Consider the following 17,890-nt stretch of genomic DNA (forward strand, 5'->3'; position numbering starts at 1 on the left):
TGTGTGTCAGCATTGTGAATCACTGCTGTTGGTGTTGGACGGTATACATGACTTCCAGGCTTGGTTGGTTTTATTAATGGGCATTCTGGCTTTCTGTCAGAGGGTAGCAGCTGGTCTTTGCTATTGGGGAATGTGTGTGTGTGTTGGAGGAGGGGGGAGGGCATCTGTGTCCATGCAGTGTTTTGCTGGTAATTGCTCATTTGTGTTTGTTTTCGAGTTCGATTTGGGTTTTTCTTCATTATTCTTAAAAATGCTAATTCAGTAGAATTTCTATAGAATTCCAAAATTGAGTTATAGAAAGAAAGAGACAGAGAGAGAAAGAGAGATAGAAGATAGTTGGTGTTGCGTGTGTTCTGGTATGCTCTATGGTATGTTTTAGTATGTGTGCGAGTGTTCTGCCAGTAACCTACTTTTGGCGAACCCACTCACGGCTAAGGAGGAGAGACACTGCAATCCTTCTCACACTCCTCTTCCATCCCCCTCTTTATCCCTCTGCTCCCTCCTTTCTCTTTCCCTTATGTTCCTCGTGCAGCTACGCAGCTCGTCTCCTCCACGCTCGCGCTCTTTATCTTCTCGTTCATCCTCTCCTCTCTTGCCACGTTTCCCTCCTTCCTGTCTTTTCACTTTTCCCCTCTCGCTCGCTCTTTCTCTCCCTTCCTCTCTCTTCCTCTCTCCTCCTCTTGCTGACGCCGCACCGCTTTTTGTCTCTACTGAGTGGAGGTGGCGTGATAGAGATGGATGATAGATGCACAGATTGAGAGAGAGAGACCGTGAAAGAGAGGCGAGCGAGAAAGAGAGAGACACAGAATAAGAGAGAGCGATACGGGAGGAGAGAAAGAGAAATCTGATAACATGGAGGGAGGGGGAGGGGGGGGGAGTGGGAGGAGAGAGGAAGAGGGAGAGGTGAAGAAAGGGACGACGGGGTGGCGTCCGGGCGACAGGAAGGGGAAGATATTCGACTGGAGGGGGAGAGAGGAAAGAGGAAGCAGATGGAGGACAGCAGGTAGAAAAGAAGAGACGGAGAAGGAGAGGGGGAAAGGGGAAGGGAAGGGAGGGAACAAGGGACGAGGCTTAGTGCCCAAAGAGATACATGAAGAAGTGTATCAGTCATAAACAGACTGGCTTACTGTGAAGTGGGGGAGAGGGGGGGGGGTGGTGGTAGGAGGACCAAGGAGCTTTATGGGTGAGGTAGAGGTTAGTGTATTGTGAAGGTGATGTGTGCGTGTACCACATACGCATCATACTTTAGAAACGTGCCTTTCTTTTACTCTCTCTCTCTCTTTCCCTTTCTAGTCCTTCCTGTCCTCATGAATGTGTCTCCTACTCCCTCCCTCCCTCCCTCCTCCGTTTCTCTCCCCTCAAGGCTGCATCTCTTCCAGTAAACAGCTGAGAGGAGGAGAGTGATTGAGAAACATGACAGCCAGTGTTCCTGGAATGCATGTTTGTGTGTTTGGTTTCATTAGCTAACACACATACCAGGGAAGGTCCAGTTATGGATGCGTCAGTGAGGAATACTCCTCTACTTGGTCATTCTCCTTTGCTGGCCATACATCTGTCTCTGACCTCCTACTGTCCCCATTAGCACACACACACCAAATAGACAAACACCGGTCCCCGTGCAGTGACGCCAAGGGAGTAAAGGAGAAGGGCAGACAGGGAGAGAGACAAGAGAGGACAAAGTAAAGTGAGAATGAGCAGTAAAAACTGAATGATGGGAGGGGAAGAGAAGATGGGTACATCCTCTCTCGCTCTCTCTCCCTCTTTCCCATTACTTTTGCGTCTGTTATGTTGCTAAATATAGCATTGTTGACGATGAAAAGCAGAGGTTTTTATTTAAAGTTTTGTGTACACACTGCGGAGCAGAGAAGAACACTGACCACATGTTCATTGGAGAGAGTGTGTGTGAAAGGAGCGAAGGGCACAGTGCAGAGACTAAGGACACACACACACACACTGTGAATGTGTAATCCAGCACCACAAGTACGCGCACACACAGACACCATGGCCACATCAAACACACTCAAGTGTTCCCCTGAGACGAAGGTTCTCACTCTTTCATCTCCCATCAGAGGGTTAGGGAAGGCTACAAAGAACACATAGCTTCCGGAAACATGCACACACCCAGAGACACACCCACACACATATCCACTCACACTCACAAACATACAAGTATGGTCACATGACATCACACATTCGAAGCACACACACACACACACACACACACACACACACACACACACACACACACATACAGTGCTAGGGGGCAGGCAGGCTAATTGAGTGGAGCCTTCGGTTCTCTAATGTGTGTTAAGTATAAGTGCTGGGCCACACACACACAAACACACACACACACACACACACAGAGCGGGCTCAGGGCAGAGCTTGAAGGCAAAGCATCACCAAACCCCAGAGAGCCAGTTAGCCCAACCCCACAGTCTCTTTTAGTCATGATTAGAGCACATATGTGTGCGTGTGTATATTCACATGTAAAGGGACATTCACACACTCCTCCTTTCTTTTCTCTTATGCCAAGTTCTCTCTCCCGTTCCGTCTCTCACCGTTTTTCTTCTCCATGTGACCTTAACGAGACAGGAAAATGGATGGAGGCAGAGGCAGTAGGATGGACCGTGGAGAGGGAGCAGAACAGGGAGAGAAGGAGAGCGGGGGAGAAATAGACGAAGGGCGTGAAATATACAGTCTGATAGACCCCCCCCCCTCTTTCTGTCTCTTTCTCTCTGTCTGCTAGTATAACTTAGCCCCTAGTCCCTCTGTATACAGAGACAAACGTTGATGTCGCATTCAATCAATCTCATGGGCCAGGCCTCACCCACGCATATTTTACACAGTGTGTGTGTGTGTGTGTGTGGCATGCGGGCGTGTGTAGTCCGAGTCAGCTGCATTCAAACATCTTGTCAGCGCATAACGTATAAGTAACAGCCCAATGATAACGTATGTGTCATCACTGTGTGTGTGTGTGTTTATGTTCACATCCATCCATACAGTATGTGCGTGTGTGTGCAAAATATGCACATCTTTGTGTGTGTGTGTGTGTAGAATATGTAGCTATGCCAGTGTGTGTAAACATGCAGTACTGGGAGTAACAGGCTAATGATGGGGCCATTAGGGGTATGCCTGGTGTCTGTCTGACTCACTCATATTTGGGCCCTGCAGCACCCATTACTTCACCACCAACACACACTCGCACACACACACACACACATCTTCCCACCACTGCCTCAACCAGACACTGGGAACAGCTGGCTGACTACTGACCTTGAGTGTGTGTGCGTGTGTTTATGTGCGTGTGTGTACTTGCGTGTGAGTGTGTGTGTGTGTTTTTACTAAACATCAGCAATGTTCAAGTCCAGTGCTGGAGGGCTGCTCTACAGCTGGTTGAATGCCTGGTGCTGCTAATTCGATTTTCTTCATTTTCAAATCTATCTCTTTACTTCTTCACACTATCCCGTCTCCGCCCGCGCGCGCCCGCCCGCCCCCCCTCCCCCTCCTTTTTCCGCCCCCCGCCCCTCCCACCCTTTCGCTCTCTCTTCTCTCTCTCTCCCACTTTCCCATTGAAACATTTGGGGGAATAAAATGTGATGAAATGCATTCGAATAAGACATATTACATGCTCACCCATACTTGCTCTCCTGTGAAAGAGCAGCAGGTTAGTCATGTGACTGTGAGGGGCAGCCCCCCCCCCCCTCTCTCTTTTCCTTCCTTCCCTCTGTTTTCTTCCTTGACCGTGCTCCCTCACTCCTTTTGAGTGGATGATCCTGGCCACCATCATTGCCAACTGCATCGTCCTGGCTCTGGAGCAGCACCTCCCAGATGGAGATAAGACCCCCCTGTCCGAACGCCTGGTGAGCCATGCACACACTCCCGCACACACACACACACACATACACACACACACGTGTGCGCAAACGCACGCACAAGCACTCCAAAGCACACACATGTATGCTCGCGCACACACATATGCACGCACACGCATTTAGAAGCACACACTCAGAAACACACACACACAGATGCTCGCACGTACAGATATTCCCTCTGTGTTCTCTCCCTGTCTGCAGGATGACACAGAACCCTACTTCATTGGGATCTTCTGTTTTGAGTCGGGTATCAAGATCTTGGCTCTGGGCTTCGCCTTCCACAAGAACTCCTACTTGAGGAACGGATGGAACGTCATGGACTTCGTAGTTGTACTCACAGGGTGAGCTTTGATATGTTGACGCAAATACCTACAGAACGTTTGCAGGTGCTACTATGGCCTGCGCATTTGGATTACACAACTCCACGCAACCCTTGCACACCCATACTCAACAGTCCCTTGCACACCCATACTCAATAGACTTATGAAGGAACACAGACCCACATACATTCACATATTTCTGTCAGGACAAGACACATAAACACAGTCACTACATGGACACTGCTGGATTTCAGTTACAGCCCGACAAACCTGTCGCGATAGTCAAAATATTGACTTATCGCACGGTATATGGAAATTAGTGCAATAATTTTTGGTGCCGCGATATATTGCAAGTGATCATTTTTAAAATAAAAATGATTATATTAATTTCTACATAAGAACAAATGTCACAAACATTTTAGTCGATCCCGCTGCCTCAGTCATCTCGTCTGCTTTCTGTGTCGAAAGCGTAGGCGGAACTAGCGTCTCCACACACACAGAGTGGACACCGACAGGTGAAGAGAAGGCGTGATATAAAGTGTGTTATAAAGTGTTCTGTTTCGTGACACCTACAGCTAGTTAGGAAGAACAATTACAAATTGACTTGGTTTCAAAGCCGCAATCTTCAGCTCCGGTGTGGGAACATTTTGTCTTTAAGCCGAATGAGATGAGAGCCAATTAACGTGAACGAGCCGGTATGTCGACTTTGTTTAAAAACAGTGGAAACGAAAAGAGGCAGCTAACCTAACATTTCAACTAGCAACTCATAACTATCTCACCCAGTTTTTCAACCTGTGAACAAAAACTGCAGCTGGAGCTGGTAAGGGGTCTTCCATACAGTTCTGTTACAGATGCCTTTTCCCGACAGTGCAAATATAAACGTGACAGCGCGAAATGGCGCACACTCACGGATAGCGTAACTCGCTATTTTGCCAACGAGATGCAGCCATTAAACACGGTCAAAAAACAGCATTTACAAATATGCTGCAAACTTTTGACAAACACAGGGCTGCCAACTCTCACGCATTGGCCGTGAGACACGCATTTCGACCTTTTCACACGCTCTCACGCCACACCTTGTATATATCAAGCTGAAAAGGCAACGCCAACCAAGTAGCCCTGTTAACGCTGTAAACAATAAGGGATGATGATGGAGTTATGTAATCAGTGGCATATAATGGACTGAAAATTACAATTGACGTGTGTGCAATAATATCGTTTATCGCAATTAATTTTGGTGCAATACATTTTACAAGAAAAAGTAGTTATCGTGACAGCCCTATTTGACATACAGACATCCACTGAACTATAACATTGTGTTTGTGTGTGTATGTTGACTGCATGTGTGTGGTGGGGGTTTATGAGTGTTGTGTGTGTGTGTGTGGTGAGTGTGTGTGTGTGTTCTCCCCTGGTCCCTAACCCTAATGAGACGACCCAGACAGAGACAGAGTTGGGATCACAGCAGCGCTGCAGGGAGGCACAGCCAGGGCACCGAACAAATGTCAACCCACCAGGGAGGAAGACAAGAGGAAAGGGAGGAGGGCCAGGCTGAGGAAGGAGGAGAGAGAGAGGAGGAGGGAAGAGTTAGAGGCAGAGGAGTGGAGAGGGAAAGCGAGAAGAGGAGGAGAGGAAAGAGGAGTGGGAGAGCGAGAGGAAGTGGAGGAGGAGAGGAGAGAAGCAGAGGGAAAGAGAAAGGAGGAGGAGAGGGAGGAGGAGAGGGACAGGGTGGAACAGAGAGAGAGAGAGAGAGAGATAGAAAGACAGAGAGAGAGAAGGTGACAAAGAAGAGGAGATGGAGGATGAGAGGAAAGGAGTGTGTGGAGGAAAGGGAGAGGGAGAGGAGAGGACGGAGGGGAGAGGGCGGAGGAGAGGAAGAGAGGGAGAGGAGATGGAGGAGGGCAGGGAAAGTGAGAGAGAGGTATGGGGAGATGGAAGAAGAGAGGGAGAGGGGGAGAGATATGGAGAGGTAGGAGTGGACAGATAGAGAGGTGACAGGAGGGGTATAGGAAAAGAAGAAGTAGGTGTCCAGGGTGGCCAACAGTGGTCAGGAAATAAGATAAAGGTTCTTTCCTTTTCCGTTTGATTTTGAAGCCACAATTTCTCTACTGTGCTGGAATCTGCTTTAAACCATGCATTAGTTTTAGACACCATATGGATAGTATTTCCATCACTTGTGCCTTGAGACACAAGAGGTCTCTCTTTCTCTCTGTCTCTCTCTCTCTTGCATTATCTCTCTCTCCCCCTCTCCCCCACTCTCTCCCTCCCTCTCTCATTATCTCTCCCTCTCTTTCAATTTTTCTCCCTCTCTCTCTCTCTCTCTCTCTCTCTCTCTCTCTCTCTCTCTCCCTCTTCTCGCTTTCTCTCTGTCTGTGTTTGTCTCTCTCCCTTTCCCTACCCCCCCCCCCCTCTCTCTGTAGCGAAATGTCCTCCAGCTGTGGGGCTGAGTGCTCTTTGTGCATGAATTTCTTTCTACCTCTCCCTCATTTTCTCCCCTCTGTTCATGGCCTCTCTGGGCTTTCTTTATCATTTTACAGACTCGCTCTGCAGCCTCCTTCTCTCCTCTCTTCATCCTTTTTTTTTTACGTTGCCGTCCTCTATCCACTGTTTCTTTTTCTGAATAACTTTGAGAAGCTGATTTCTGATCAATGGGCCTCATTCAGCAATATCTTCCTAAATTATTTCTTAGATTTGTTCTTAAGAAAGTTCATAAGAAAAATCTACGTGTGATTTATGAAGTGTTCTTAAACAGCAGAACTGTTCGCAGGTGTGTTCTTAGAATGATGAATCCCAATATTTCGTAAGTTGAAAGCTCGTGCCCCGTTGCTCCTATTTAGCATAGGTAAACGCCCCGTTAATTCCCATAAAAGGGCATGATATGGCAGGGCCGTGTGCACACTCAGAGAAATGTCAAAACAACGTGGTAAAGACGGTGGAGGCCTCGACAAAAGACAGAAAAACGTAATAATAATTCTGAAGTGGAGGTACAGCTGCAAGAAGTTAGCAACAAACGACACATCATATTTAATAGCGTCAGCTGTGGATACAAAGCAGTAAATAAAACCGATGCATGGTATGCAATTACTCATGCAGTTAATGCTGTAGTTATCTGGAGAAGTGCGCAGAACTGATGAAGTGAAAAAACAAATGGTTTAACTTTACGTAATCTGAATTCTTAAGCAATAAAAACATAGCCTAGAAATCAGTTGACTGTTACAAATATCCATAAGGACTGCTCTTGGTAGCCTAAAGTGTTCCAACAGGTAGCCTACTCGTCGCTCTCTGCAAATAAATCGGTATGGTCAAGGAAGATGTGATCCCTCCTCAGGGAACGATCTGCAACATTTTGCAGCAGCAATACTGTAAATGCGCCAGTGTGGTGTAGTCCTAGTGTGCGAAATAAGCCTACTTTGGGTCTATAAATACAGTGATAAGTCACTTATTATTTGATGGCGAAGTTCCCTGTGACAGTAATATAATTGATTTTAATTGAAGGCAAAGCAAGGCCAGTTTACAGTTTTTTGAATGACCCATCTCAGAGTAGCTTTATAGAATGTACGGTTACTGTATTGAAAAAAAAAGAAGACACAACATAATTGCTGCAGTAAAGGCTTCATTTGCAACAGAACAAGAAATATGCAATATAGCTTCCATTTGCAGTATTACCCTAGCTCTGGCCCTTCTGAGCGCCACCACGTATTCTAATTCCTCTCCCTTGTCCCACTCCTCTCCCTTGTCCTGGTACTTGTCTTCCTCTCCCTTGTCCTGATACTTGTCTTCCTCTCCCTTGTCCTGATACTTGTCTTCCTCTCCCTTGTCCTGGTACTTGTCTTCCTCTCCCTTGTCTGGTACTTTTCTTCCTCTCCCTTGTGCAGGTATTACTGTAGTCTTACTTTCTTCGTGTTGCTCTATATTGTTCTTTTTCCACACCGGATCAGCCCAAAGAGGTCCTCTTTACTGTCTATACCATATGGTCATGCAATTGAAAGAACCTCAACACCTGAGTGTTTCCTAGTTGGGAATCAGCTGTGATGTACAGTACTGGCATAACTTCAGCTGTTTCTCAGTAGCAATGGAATAAAATACAGGGGATATATTTCTCTTTCAATTTACAATATAAACAGCTGTTCACTTTGACTTTAGCCAATAATTTAGGTTTTGAACATGATGTTATCTGTTTTGCTGACAGTGTGACAGCATTGGTAAATTGGGCAGTGAAAATCGATTGTTTTGGTCTTGGTTGAGCTTGCGTGTAAAAGAAGTTAAAGCATTTAAAATGTGTATTTACTCAATGCATTTTGTGTCAAAGCAACAAGAAATGTGTTACAGTAATAGCTGCTTTACAAATGAGCAGAAGTGTAAGTGTAGTGTGTATTTATTACGTAAAACAAAAAAAACAAAATGGTAACATTTTGAAAATTATTAGTTGGAAAATTATAAAGGAGAGAAATATTCAATTTTAAAATAGAACGGACGAAAAAGGTATAACTACTTATTTTGTGCAAACATGTCAGCTCTCAATTGTGCGTAAGAGTGCTCTTGGATGTGCGTAAATTCTGTTCTTACCTAGAACAAATCCCAAATAAGAAAACATTGGTGAATGCCAGAATCTTCGTGAAAACTGCGTAAGTGGGGTTTGACAACAAATTTGTTCGTTAGAACATTTGGTGAATGAGGCCCATTGTTCTTACATTACATACGACAGAAAACAGTGGTACAATGTTAGTGTGCATGTGCGTTCCTGTCTGTGTGCGTTGGCGTCTGTGTGTGTGTGCAAGTGGTAGGGGGTGCAAAGGTCACGTAAACATGCTTGTTCACCATTGCTGACATGCAGGAGCACCATAGAGTGGAGTATCTCATCTTCTCCCCTCCTCTCTCTCGTCTTTCTGTATCTCTCTGTTAGTCAGTGAAGACATGGTGAGCTGGACTCCTTGTGACGTTCTGTCTCTACATCTTACATAGCACTGACTCTGAAACCTGCTCTGGTCCAATGTGGAGAGACAGACAGAGCAGAGAGGAGGATAGAAATAAATGTAAAGAAAGAAAAAAGGATTAGGCTTTGTGGCCAACGTTTGTATCCGTTTCGTGTCTTGTTAGAGGCTCCGGTACGTCAAACTGTGTTCAGTTTTTTTAACGTAAGAGAATATTTGAAGAATATAGGAAATCTGATAGTCGCAGGGAGACAACAATGGGGGATAGGCGTGACGGAGAGGGAGACAGAGAGGGAGAGAGGGTGGTTCGGGGGCAGCAACGGACTGGGCGAGCGCCGTAGGTTGTCCCGTTCCTCAGGCCTCGTAGAGAGAAGAGGGGATGGGGGACAGGAAGGGGCACGGTGGGCAGGGGCAGAGAGGTGCGGGACGGGAGGAATCGCATCCCCGACTTAAGGTTGGAATGCAACGGTTGACGTTTGGAGAGAAAAGAGCGAGGACGGCAGCAGCGCCAGTAATCTACCGGTAGAAATCAGCAAAGGGAAGGATGAGATGGAGAAGGCCAAGAGGAACATGGCAAAAAAGATAGCTGTTTACTGTAATGGAGAGAGTAAGCAGGGGACAGAAGGTAGAGAAGGAAGATGAAAAGGAAGAGGAAGGACGAACACGGGGGGGAGAGACGAAGCAAGCTGCTGGCAAGAGAGAGGGAGAGAGTAAGAGGGAGAGGAAAGAAGAGAGGGGGAGAAAGAGAAGCGGAGCAAGCCAATGGGAGGGGGAGTGTGTGCGTGTGCTGCTACTGCAGTAACCTGTTTTTCACTGCTGCAGATGATCAATCATCCCATACAGCCTTGAGACACAGGAGCTCTCTCCCCTCTCTCGCTTTCTCTCTGTGTCCCCCCCTCTTTCTCTTATTCTCTCACTCATTCTCTCTCCCTCTCTCATTATGTCTCTCTTTCAATATGGATCCCTGGATGGATAGATAGATAGACAGACAGACAGACAGAGATGGATAGACATAGATAGATAGATAGATAGACAGACAGACAGACAGACAGACAGACAGGCAGGCAGGCAGACAGACAGACAGACAGACAGACAGACAGACAGACAGACAGACAGACAGACAGACAGACAGACAGACAGACAGACAGACAGACAGACAGACAGACAGAGATAGATAGATAGATAGATAGATAGACACACACACTCGAGGTAGCCAGCTGTGGTGTGTATGGTTGGTGTCTTTCAGCAGCAGTGCTCTTTGAAGATGAAATGCAGCTGCCCTTTCTGCCCTTCTCTCCCTTGGCTCTTTGATAATACAATGACCAGGGAAAACACACACACAAACTCACACACTGTCACTCTCTCAGTCCCTCTCTTTAGACTCTCTTTTTCATAAATGCACAGGCAGACACACACTGGTCGGTTCCATTGCAGCAGCCTTTCTAAACACACATTTCCTCTTTCACATTGCCTCTTTCTCCCCCCCCCTTCCCCCCCCCCCCCCCCCAGACCCTTCCAAGACCTCCTCTACTCCTGTACACATGACTACACAGTCCCATTACCCAAGTGTGCATGAGTGTAAGTGTGTTTGCAGTTCATTGCATACTGTAAGTATTTTTTGCTACCAAGCATGTTCCAGCCCCACTATATCAGTGGCATTGATTATTGGTTCGAAGACTCTTCGTTTGGTTGTCCCATCTACTCTCCTTCCCCCCGTCTCACAAACCAGATCAGGTGTCAGGAAGGAATGATGAAAGAGATGGAGGACTGGTTGGAAAGTAAAAGCTAATTATTAACTCATCAACAACATAGGTTCGGAATGACCTGAAGAATATCTCCAACTTCCTGGATTGATAGATATTTTGACCTTTTAGGTAGGGGGGGGGGGGAAATGCAAAAAAGGAGGAAAGGAAGGAGAGCATGGGGGAATCTGAAAGACAGTGAGATCAATTATGTCTACGCTGAAGGAGAATGCATCTAATGTTGCTTTCTGTCTGACTCACACAGTTCGTGTTGCCAAAGGACAAGATGTCTTTCGTCCCGGGCCGTTCTCACGTACGGCCCGTTTTCTCTTCTGCTCCAATCGCAATTTTCGGTTCAGCTATTCCGTCCAAAACAGAGGGGCGAGAGAGAATAAGAAGAAGGACAGTGAAACGGGAGAGAGGGGGAAAGGGAGGGGGGGGGACAGGAGGGAGGGAGTCAGTGAGTTGGATGGGCAGCTGACAGCTCTTTTACCGCTGAGAGCAGCAATACAGAGGGGGAAGAAAACCAGATATGAGGGGGAAGGCCAGACAGGAGACAGAGGGGAAAACATACATTATCAAAAAGTCTTACAAGTTGGATCGTGTAGATGTGTCTGTGTGTGTGCACTTGCTGTATATGTGTGTGGACACACTGTCCGTGTCTGCATGATTTAATTTCATGTCCTTAATGACATCAACAAAAACGTTCAGACAATATACACTGTACATAGTCATGGCATCATATCAAGTGTGTGTGTGACTGTTCATAGCGTGTGAGGTGTAGTCCACACGCGGGGTTAGAACCGTACGTGCAAGGTTAGTTTTGACGTTGCCGTGTGTGCGGCTCGCGTGAAAACAGATGTTTCCACACCACAATATGTATTTAGGAATTCACCCGTGTCCCAGGCGTGTGTTTGTCAATGTGGGTGTGTGCGTTTGTGTTTATGTGCTATGTACGAACATGTTTTGATACCTTTAATGGAAAGTGACAAACAAAAACATCAATCAAGCTCCTCCCTTGGCCTCGTTACCAGGGTGATACTGAGATTCTATCAATGAGCCAAGGTCCCTGTTGCCATGGAAACAGTTATGAATGAGAAGGGGCTAGTAACCGTGGAAACGGTGTGAATGAGGGTATCGCTTTTTAAGGTGCCGCGAAGTGAAACAGCTGACCTGTACATCAGCGCCTTCATCGTCAGGATCATCATTAGCATCACTCATCATGATCATCTCGTTATCGTCCCCTCTATTAAAGTATTGTTTCTGAAAACAAGCTATTTTTCTTTACCACTCTTTTGCCTATATTTCCCCCTTCTTCTTGTTCCTCTCTCTACTTCTCTTATTCCCTCCCTCTCTCTATCTCTCTTTCACCCTCCCTCTCTCTCTTTCACCCTCTCTCTACCTCCGTCCTCTGTCTCTCTGTCTCTATCTCGCATACCACTCACAAATGCACACCTATGCTGCTCAATAGCAGATTGGCAGGTGAATCCCAGTAGAGGCCTTTGCTGTCATCACTGTTAACAGTCCCCTCACACACACACACACACACACACAAACACACGCACATAGACAGTATGTGGGTGTGAATTCCTGACTCTAACCTCAATATCCCACCCTGCGTCACCATGGCTCCCCCTGGGCTGACAAACTGGCACCTCCATCCTCCACATGCCCATGCCTCTCCCCCCTTCGCTGCTTCCTCTCTACTCACTTCCCCTCCTTCCTCTCCTTCCCTTGCTTTCCTCCTTCCCCTCGATCCCTTCCTTCCCTGGTGTGTGTGTGTCTCCCAGACCATCAACGAAGGTAACCGCTTGCGAGCTCCCATGTAGACCCCCACACACAAACGCTGAGTTGGGTTTGTTTCAGAGGGTGGCTCTTAGGGGGCTTTCCCATTGATGTGCTTGTGCTGGGCTGGGATTCAGCCGGTTCTACTGTCGGACTCTGCTTGGGTCTTCCAGTATTCCAGTCATGCAGAGGGTGGAGTACAGGTGCCAATGTTGCACAAAGAACATTGTAAACAGTACCCTAAGGTACGAGTCAACAAGGCTGCACCGGATCCAGTTTACTCCGGTGATTGGAGCAGGGAACGTACTGGTTTAGGAGCCATTCGTCCTGAATTTCCTGTTTCACTGGAAACTGGTGTGGTGCATCTTTTCTTATGAAAAGAATGCAATGCAATTCTTATGAAATACTTGGACTGCACTGACACCTTGAGAGAAGCAGTTGCTCATGTAAAATCATGTAAATCTAATGTAAAACCTGACCTGAACTTATCAAGGCTGTGTTCTAGACCTGGTCTTACTAGGGTGTGTTTTAGACCTGATCTGTCTACTAGGGTGTGTTCTAGACCTGGTCCTGATTATTAGGCTGTGTTCTATAATTGATCTGTCTACTAGGATGTATTCTGGACCTTTTCCGGATTTCAAGGCTGGGTTCTAGACCTGGTCCTGTCTAATACGGTATGTTCTAAATCTGGTCCTGATTATTAGGCTGTGTTCAAGACTTGATCTGTCTACAAGGATGTATTGTGGACCTTTTCAGGATTTCTAGGCTGGATTCTAGACCTGGTCCTGTCTACAATGGTGTGTTCTAGACCTGGTCCTGAATATTAGACTGGGTACTAGGTCTAGTCTGTCTATTATGTTGTGTTCTAGACCTGGTCCTTATTACTAGGGTGTGTTGTAGACCTGGTCCTGATCACTAGGGTGTACTCTAGACCTGGACTGGTTGTGTCTCTTCTAGCATAGAGAGGAGCGGGTGGAACAATTTGATGATTCACAGTGTGCGTCAGACGGGAGGATGACTGGAAGCCAGGCAGTGTCAGGGAGCATCTACACCTTCATACGTACACACACACTATCTTGTCAAGAAATCTCAGCCTACGTGTATATCTGTCTGTGTGTGTGTGCGTGTGTGTGTGTGCGTGTGCGCGCGTGCGTGTGTGTGAGTGTGGCGCTGTGTGCTGAGTAGAGCTCTGCCAAACTGACTGTGACCATGGCTCTGAGATAGAGAGTGGGTTTATAAATAGGAGGAATAAAGATGGGCATCGAAAAAAGCCAGTCAGCAACCCTCTTTCTCACACATCCTGCCTCCCCCTCCACTCCACTCCACTCTCTCTCTCTCTCTCTCTCTCTCTCTCTCTCTCTCTCTCTCTCTCTCTCTCTCTCTCTCCTGCTCTGCCTCTTTCTCTTACTAAGCAGCAGCTACTCCTCTCAGTCAATGCAGCAGGGCCAAACTACGCCCCTTGTCTCTCTTCACCCCCCCCTCTGTCTCTCTCTCTCTCTCTCTCTCTCTCTCTCTCTCTCTCTCTCTCTCTCTCTCTCACTCTCAGCTCTCTGGCTCTGTTTCCTCACCATGTCTGTCTTACTAATCCATTCCTCTATCCACTTCCCTGCCTGCTGTATTGATTATCTCCCAGCTCATTCATGCATTCACATACAGTATTCACTCAATAATGATCCTGGGGGGTTCCTCCCACTCAAGCACAACAGTGATTAGAGTGACTGACTGACACATGCTGTTGTCCAAAGGTGCTGTAGACATTGATTGTCTGGTGCTAGTCATCCGTTATGTTTGTGTTTTTCAAGGGCTACATGTACTTATATTGTTTCCTTCCCTCCCCTCTCCACTGTCTCTTGTTCTGCGCAGGATCCTGTCTACGATAGGGTCAGACTTTGACCTGCGAACCCTCAGAGCAGTCCGTGTGCTGAGACCCCTTAAACTGGTGTCTGGGATTCCCAGTAAGTACAACGACCACCCGGACCTTACACACACACACACACACACACACACACACACACACACATGCACTGTACACATATTGGATTGATTCATGTATTTTTTCCTTCAATTGGAGAACACATGAAACAGTATAAGTTCTGTGTCTTCATTTTTGCTATTTCAACACCACCTCACATTTTAACAATATACTGTGCAGTATATCCCACTGGCCCCAGTAAGTGCTGTGAAACGGTCAATTCAAAGTGTGCTTTGTCTTCCAGGCCTCCAGGTGGTGCTCAAGTCAATCATGAAGGCTATGATCCCCCTGCTGCAGATCGGCCTGCTGCTCTTCTTCGCCATCCTCATGTTTGCTATCATAGGCCTGGAGTTCTACATGGGCAAATTCCACACCACCTGCTTTGACAGCTATACAGGTGAGTGTGGATATGTATGTGGGTGTGTGTGTCTGTGTGGCCCTGGCTGTTCCCAGGCCATTATTCACATCAAGGTGTTCCACAATCATTTACCATTCAGATATGTAGGTAGTTCTGCGTTATTGGAAATCAGAAAGCGACGGACACTGCCAGTCAAAAAGGAGCAGAACGTGGACGTGAAACCACCGTCTGTGGATTCAAAAAAGCCAAATAAGCCACAGACGATTAGATCCTTCCACCAGCCAAAGTCGTTTCACGCTCTCCGAGTCGCTCTTCACCTGTACCTCCTCACCATCCCTCGTCTCGTCCTCCGCTTCCTGTCCTCCCATCGCAGGTGAGATCCGGGAGGAGTTCCCATGTGGGACGGAGGCCCCGGCCAGGCTGTGTCCCAACGGGACGACGTGTCGACAGTACTGGTTGGGGCCCAACTACGGCATCACGCAGTTTGACAACATCCTGTTTGCCGTGCTCACCGTGTTCCAGTGCATCACCATGGAGGGCTGGACCGACCTGCTCTACTACGTGAGTGCTCCACCTGAGAAGGTGTCCTGGTTCAAATCTGTGTCGAGAGTTACAGGGGCGATAAGAAACGCTGTAACACAGTGACACTTTGCGTACGGGTAAACATGACGGAACCGTAGAAGTCCAAGTTTAAGCTTGACACGTGTAGTTGTGAGGTCCAAGGTACATGCTTTAGGTCTCAGGGCTTTCATTTACCAAAGCTTGATGTTTCGCTTCTGCCTCTCATCTGTATTTGTGTTCATTGTGCAAACTATTTAGACTTTCGAGTGGTTCTCTAAAGAAGCATGTCAAGACAAATATACAGGTAGACAATGAGTTTGGCAACTGACTACATTATTCTGACTTGTTTTCATTGGTTCTGATGGTACTGGAACTATCAATAGAGATGTATAAACATAATTGACAAAGACTTGTCGCCACAAAGGCTTGATGGCCACATAGCATGATGTACTCCTGCAGTATATTACAGTATGCATGTTCCCAAGTAGGGGCTGTCTCACTTTATGTGTGCCAATAACACGCAAGACTTCAACAGTGCCCTGCTGCCACTGGCAACGGTAGCTATGGAGACGAGAGGCATGAGGACGAGGGTAGTCGCAGTGTGTTGGGCATAGTCCGTCCACGACCGGCTCTGAGGACTCTCCCCATTCCATCCCACCTGATTTTCTCACTCTCTCATGCTCTCTGTTTTTCCCTTTCTCCATTTAGCTCTCTGTCTCCCTCCTCACCCAGTCTCAATAAGCCTGTTCCACTCCCTTACCCCTTCTCTCTCTCACCCCCAGTATTCCCTCCATCCTCACCACACCCCATACACCTCCCCCCCCATCAGGACCTCTCCGTGCTTCTCTATATTTAACGGGGCTGTTCAGTCAGAGTTATTCTTGCAGCTGCTGTGGAAGAACGCGATGAAAGTTTAATGGAGAAAAAAGCTGCAGTACACTCGGAACAGCACGACAGCAAAGCCAACTAACATGCAGAGAGAGGGAAGGGGATTAATGAAAAAGAGAAGGATTGGGGGATGGCAATTTTGTCGCTTGGTAAGGTCATTTGGGGAGGAGATTTGTGTAATGAGAGAGGTATTGAAGGAAAGGGGGACAGGGAAGGGGAAAATGAAAGAGAAGGAATGGAGTGACAAGAGAGATATGACAGATAGACAGTGATCATCACGACTTGTTGACTGTTTAGAGTTGAGGTGGCAGACATGGTGGCACGTTGGCATTAGTTTCTATTCCCAGTCTACACAGACTATGGACTACACTGGCAAACTAGCAATGGATGTTTCTTGTCAACCAGATGATTGTTCATCAGTGTCAAAAAGTTTGATACATTGATCACACTGACTGACTAACTTACGGTGTGTGTGTGTGTGGGGGGGTATTTGCAGAGCAATGATGCCTCAGGGAGCTCGTGGAACTGGATGTACTTCATCCCTCTCATCATCATCGGCTCCTTCTTCATGCTCAACCTGGTGCTGGGTGTCCTCTCAGGGTATGTCTTCTGTCTGTCTGTCTGTCTGTCCGTCTGTCTGTTTGTCCTTTCTTTCTTTCTGTCTGTCTGTCTGTCCTCCTGTTTGTTTTTCTGTCTGTCTGTCTGTCTGTCTGTCTGTCTGTCTGTCTGTCTGTCTGTCTGTCTGTCTGTCTGTCTGTCTGTCTGTATGTATGTATGTCTGCCTGTCTGTATGTCTTCTAGCTGTCTGCCTGTCTGTCTGGTTGCCTGGTTCTGACTGATTGACTCTGTCTGTTTGTCTGTCAGTCTTTTTAGCAGAATGGTTGCAAATTTGTCCAGTTGTTTGTCTGCTTTCTACTTATTGTTTGGTAGTCTGGCTGGCACTCTGATCTTTGCCTGTGGGGCAGCATACACGTCATGTCTTCTTGCGTGTATGTGTTTGTGTTCTTGTCAGCGAGTGTGTCATTTGTGTCATGTCATGTATGTGTCTCTGTACCCCGTCTCATATGTTAGCCATTATTAAAATGTTTTTATTACGTAATTGCGTGTGTACCTGTGCTCTTTGCCTGCTTGTGAATGTGTGTGTGTCTGTGGACCCCAGGGAGTTTGCCAAAGAGAGAGAGCGTGTAGAGAACAGAAGTGAGTTTCTGAAACTTCGGAGACAGCAGCAGATAGAGAGAGAGCTCAATGGATACCTGGAGTGGATCTGCAAAGCAGGTATGGACATCTGTCAGTGACCTGATGTGTATGATTTCACATAGTTCTACTGTAAAACCCTGCCTTTGATTACCACACCCTGACATGCCCTAGGAGCAACAGGAGTCAGCTCCATGTATTTTCTGTCGCTTCTCGAATGCTCGTGCATGTAGTTGATGTCATGTCTTCTGATTGTATACCATGGCACTC

At 47.0% G+C, this 17,890-nt stretch overlaps 2 protein-coding genes across 2 annotated transcripts in view; both read left to right on the top strand.

The window, feature by feature from the left end:
- The first annotated feature begins 3,760 nt into the window (after positions 1-3,760).
- LOC124479453 (voltage-dependent P/Q-type calcium channel subunit alpha-1A-like) lies at positions 3,761-4,217 on the top strand. Its single transcript, XM_047038201.1, has 2 exons — positions 3,761-3,860; positions 4,074-4,217. The coding sequence occupies exons 1-2, from the start codon at positions 3,768-3,770 to the stop codon at positions 4,215-4,217; spliced, it is 237 nt and encodes a 78-aa protein (XP_046894157.1). The 5' UTR covers positions 3,761-3,767.
- A 628-nt stretch (positions 4,218-4,845) lies between these two features.
- Positions 4,846-17,890, top strand: part of cacna1aa (calcium channel, voltage-dependent, P/Q type, alpha 1A subunit, a) — a 62,792-nt gene continuing 49,747 nt past the window's right edge. Inside the window, exons 1-6 of the mRNA XM_047037615.1 lie at positions 4,846-5,012; positions 14,511-14,602; positions 14,864-15,016; positions 15,351-15,538; positions 16,923-17,026; positions 17,586-17,701. Coding sequence (XP_046893571.1) covers positions 14,890-15,016; positions 15,351-15,538; positions 16,923-17,026; positions 17,586-17,701 — 535 coding nt within the window. The 5' untranslated portion in view covers positions 4,846-5,012; positions 14,511-14,602; positions 14,864-14,889. The remainder of the gene's footprint in view (positions 5,013-14,510; positions 14,603-14,863; positions 15,017-15,350; positions 15,539-16,922; positions 17,027-17,585; positions 17,702-17,890) is intronic.

This window comes from Hypomesus transpacificus, chromosome 17, assembly GCF_021917145.1.
Source record: "Hypomesus transpacificus isolate Combined female chromosome 17, fHypTra1, whole genome shotgun sequence".
Taxonomy (NCBI): domain Eukaryota; kingdom Metazoa; phylum Chordata; class Actinopteri; order Osmeriformes; family Osmeridae; genus Hypomesus; species Hypomesus transpacificus.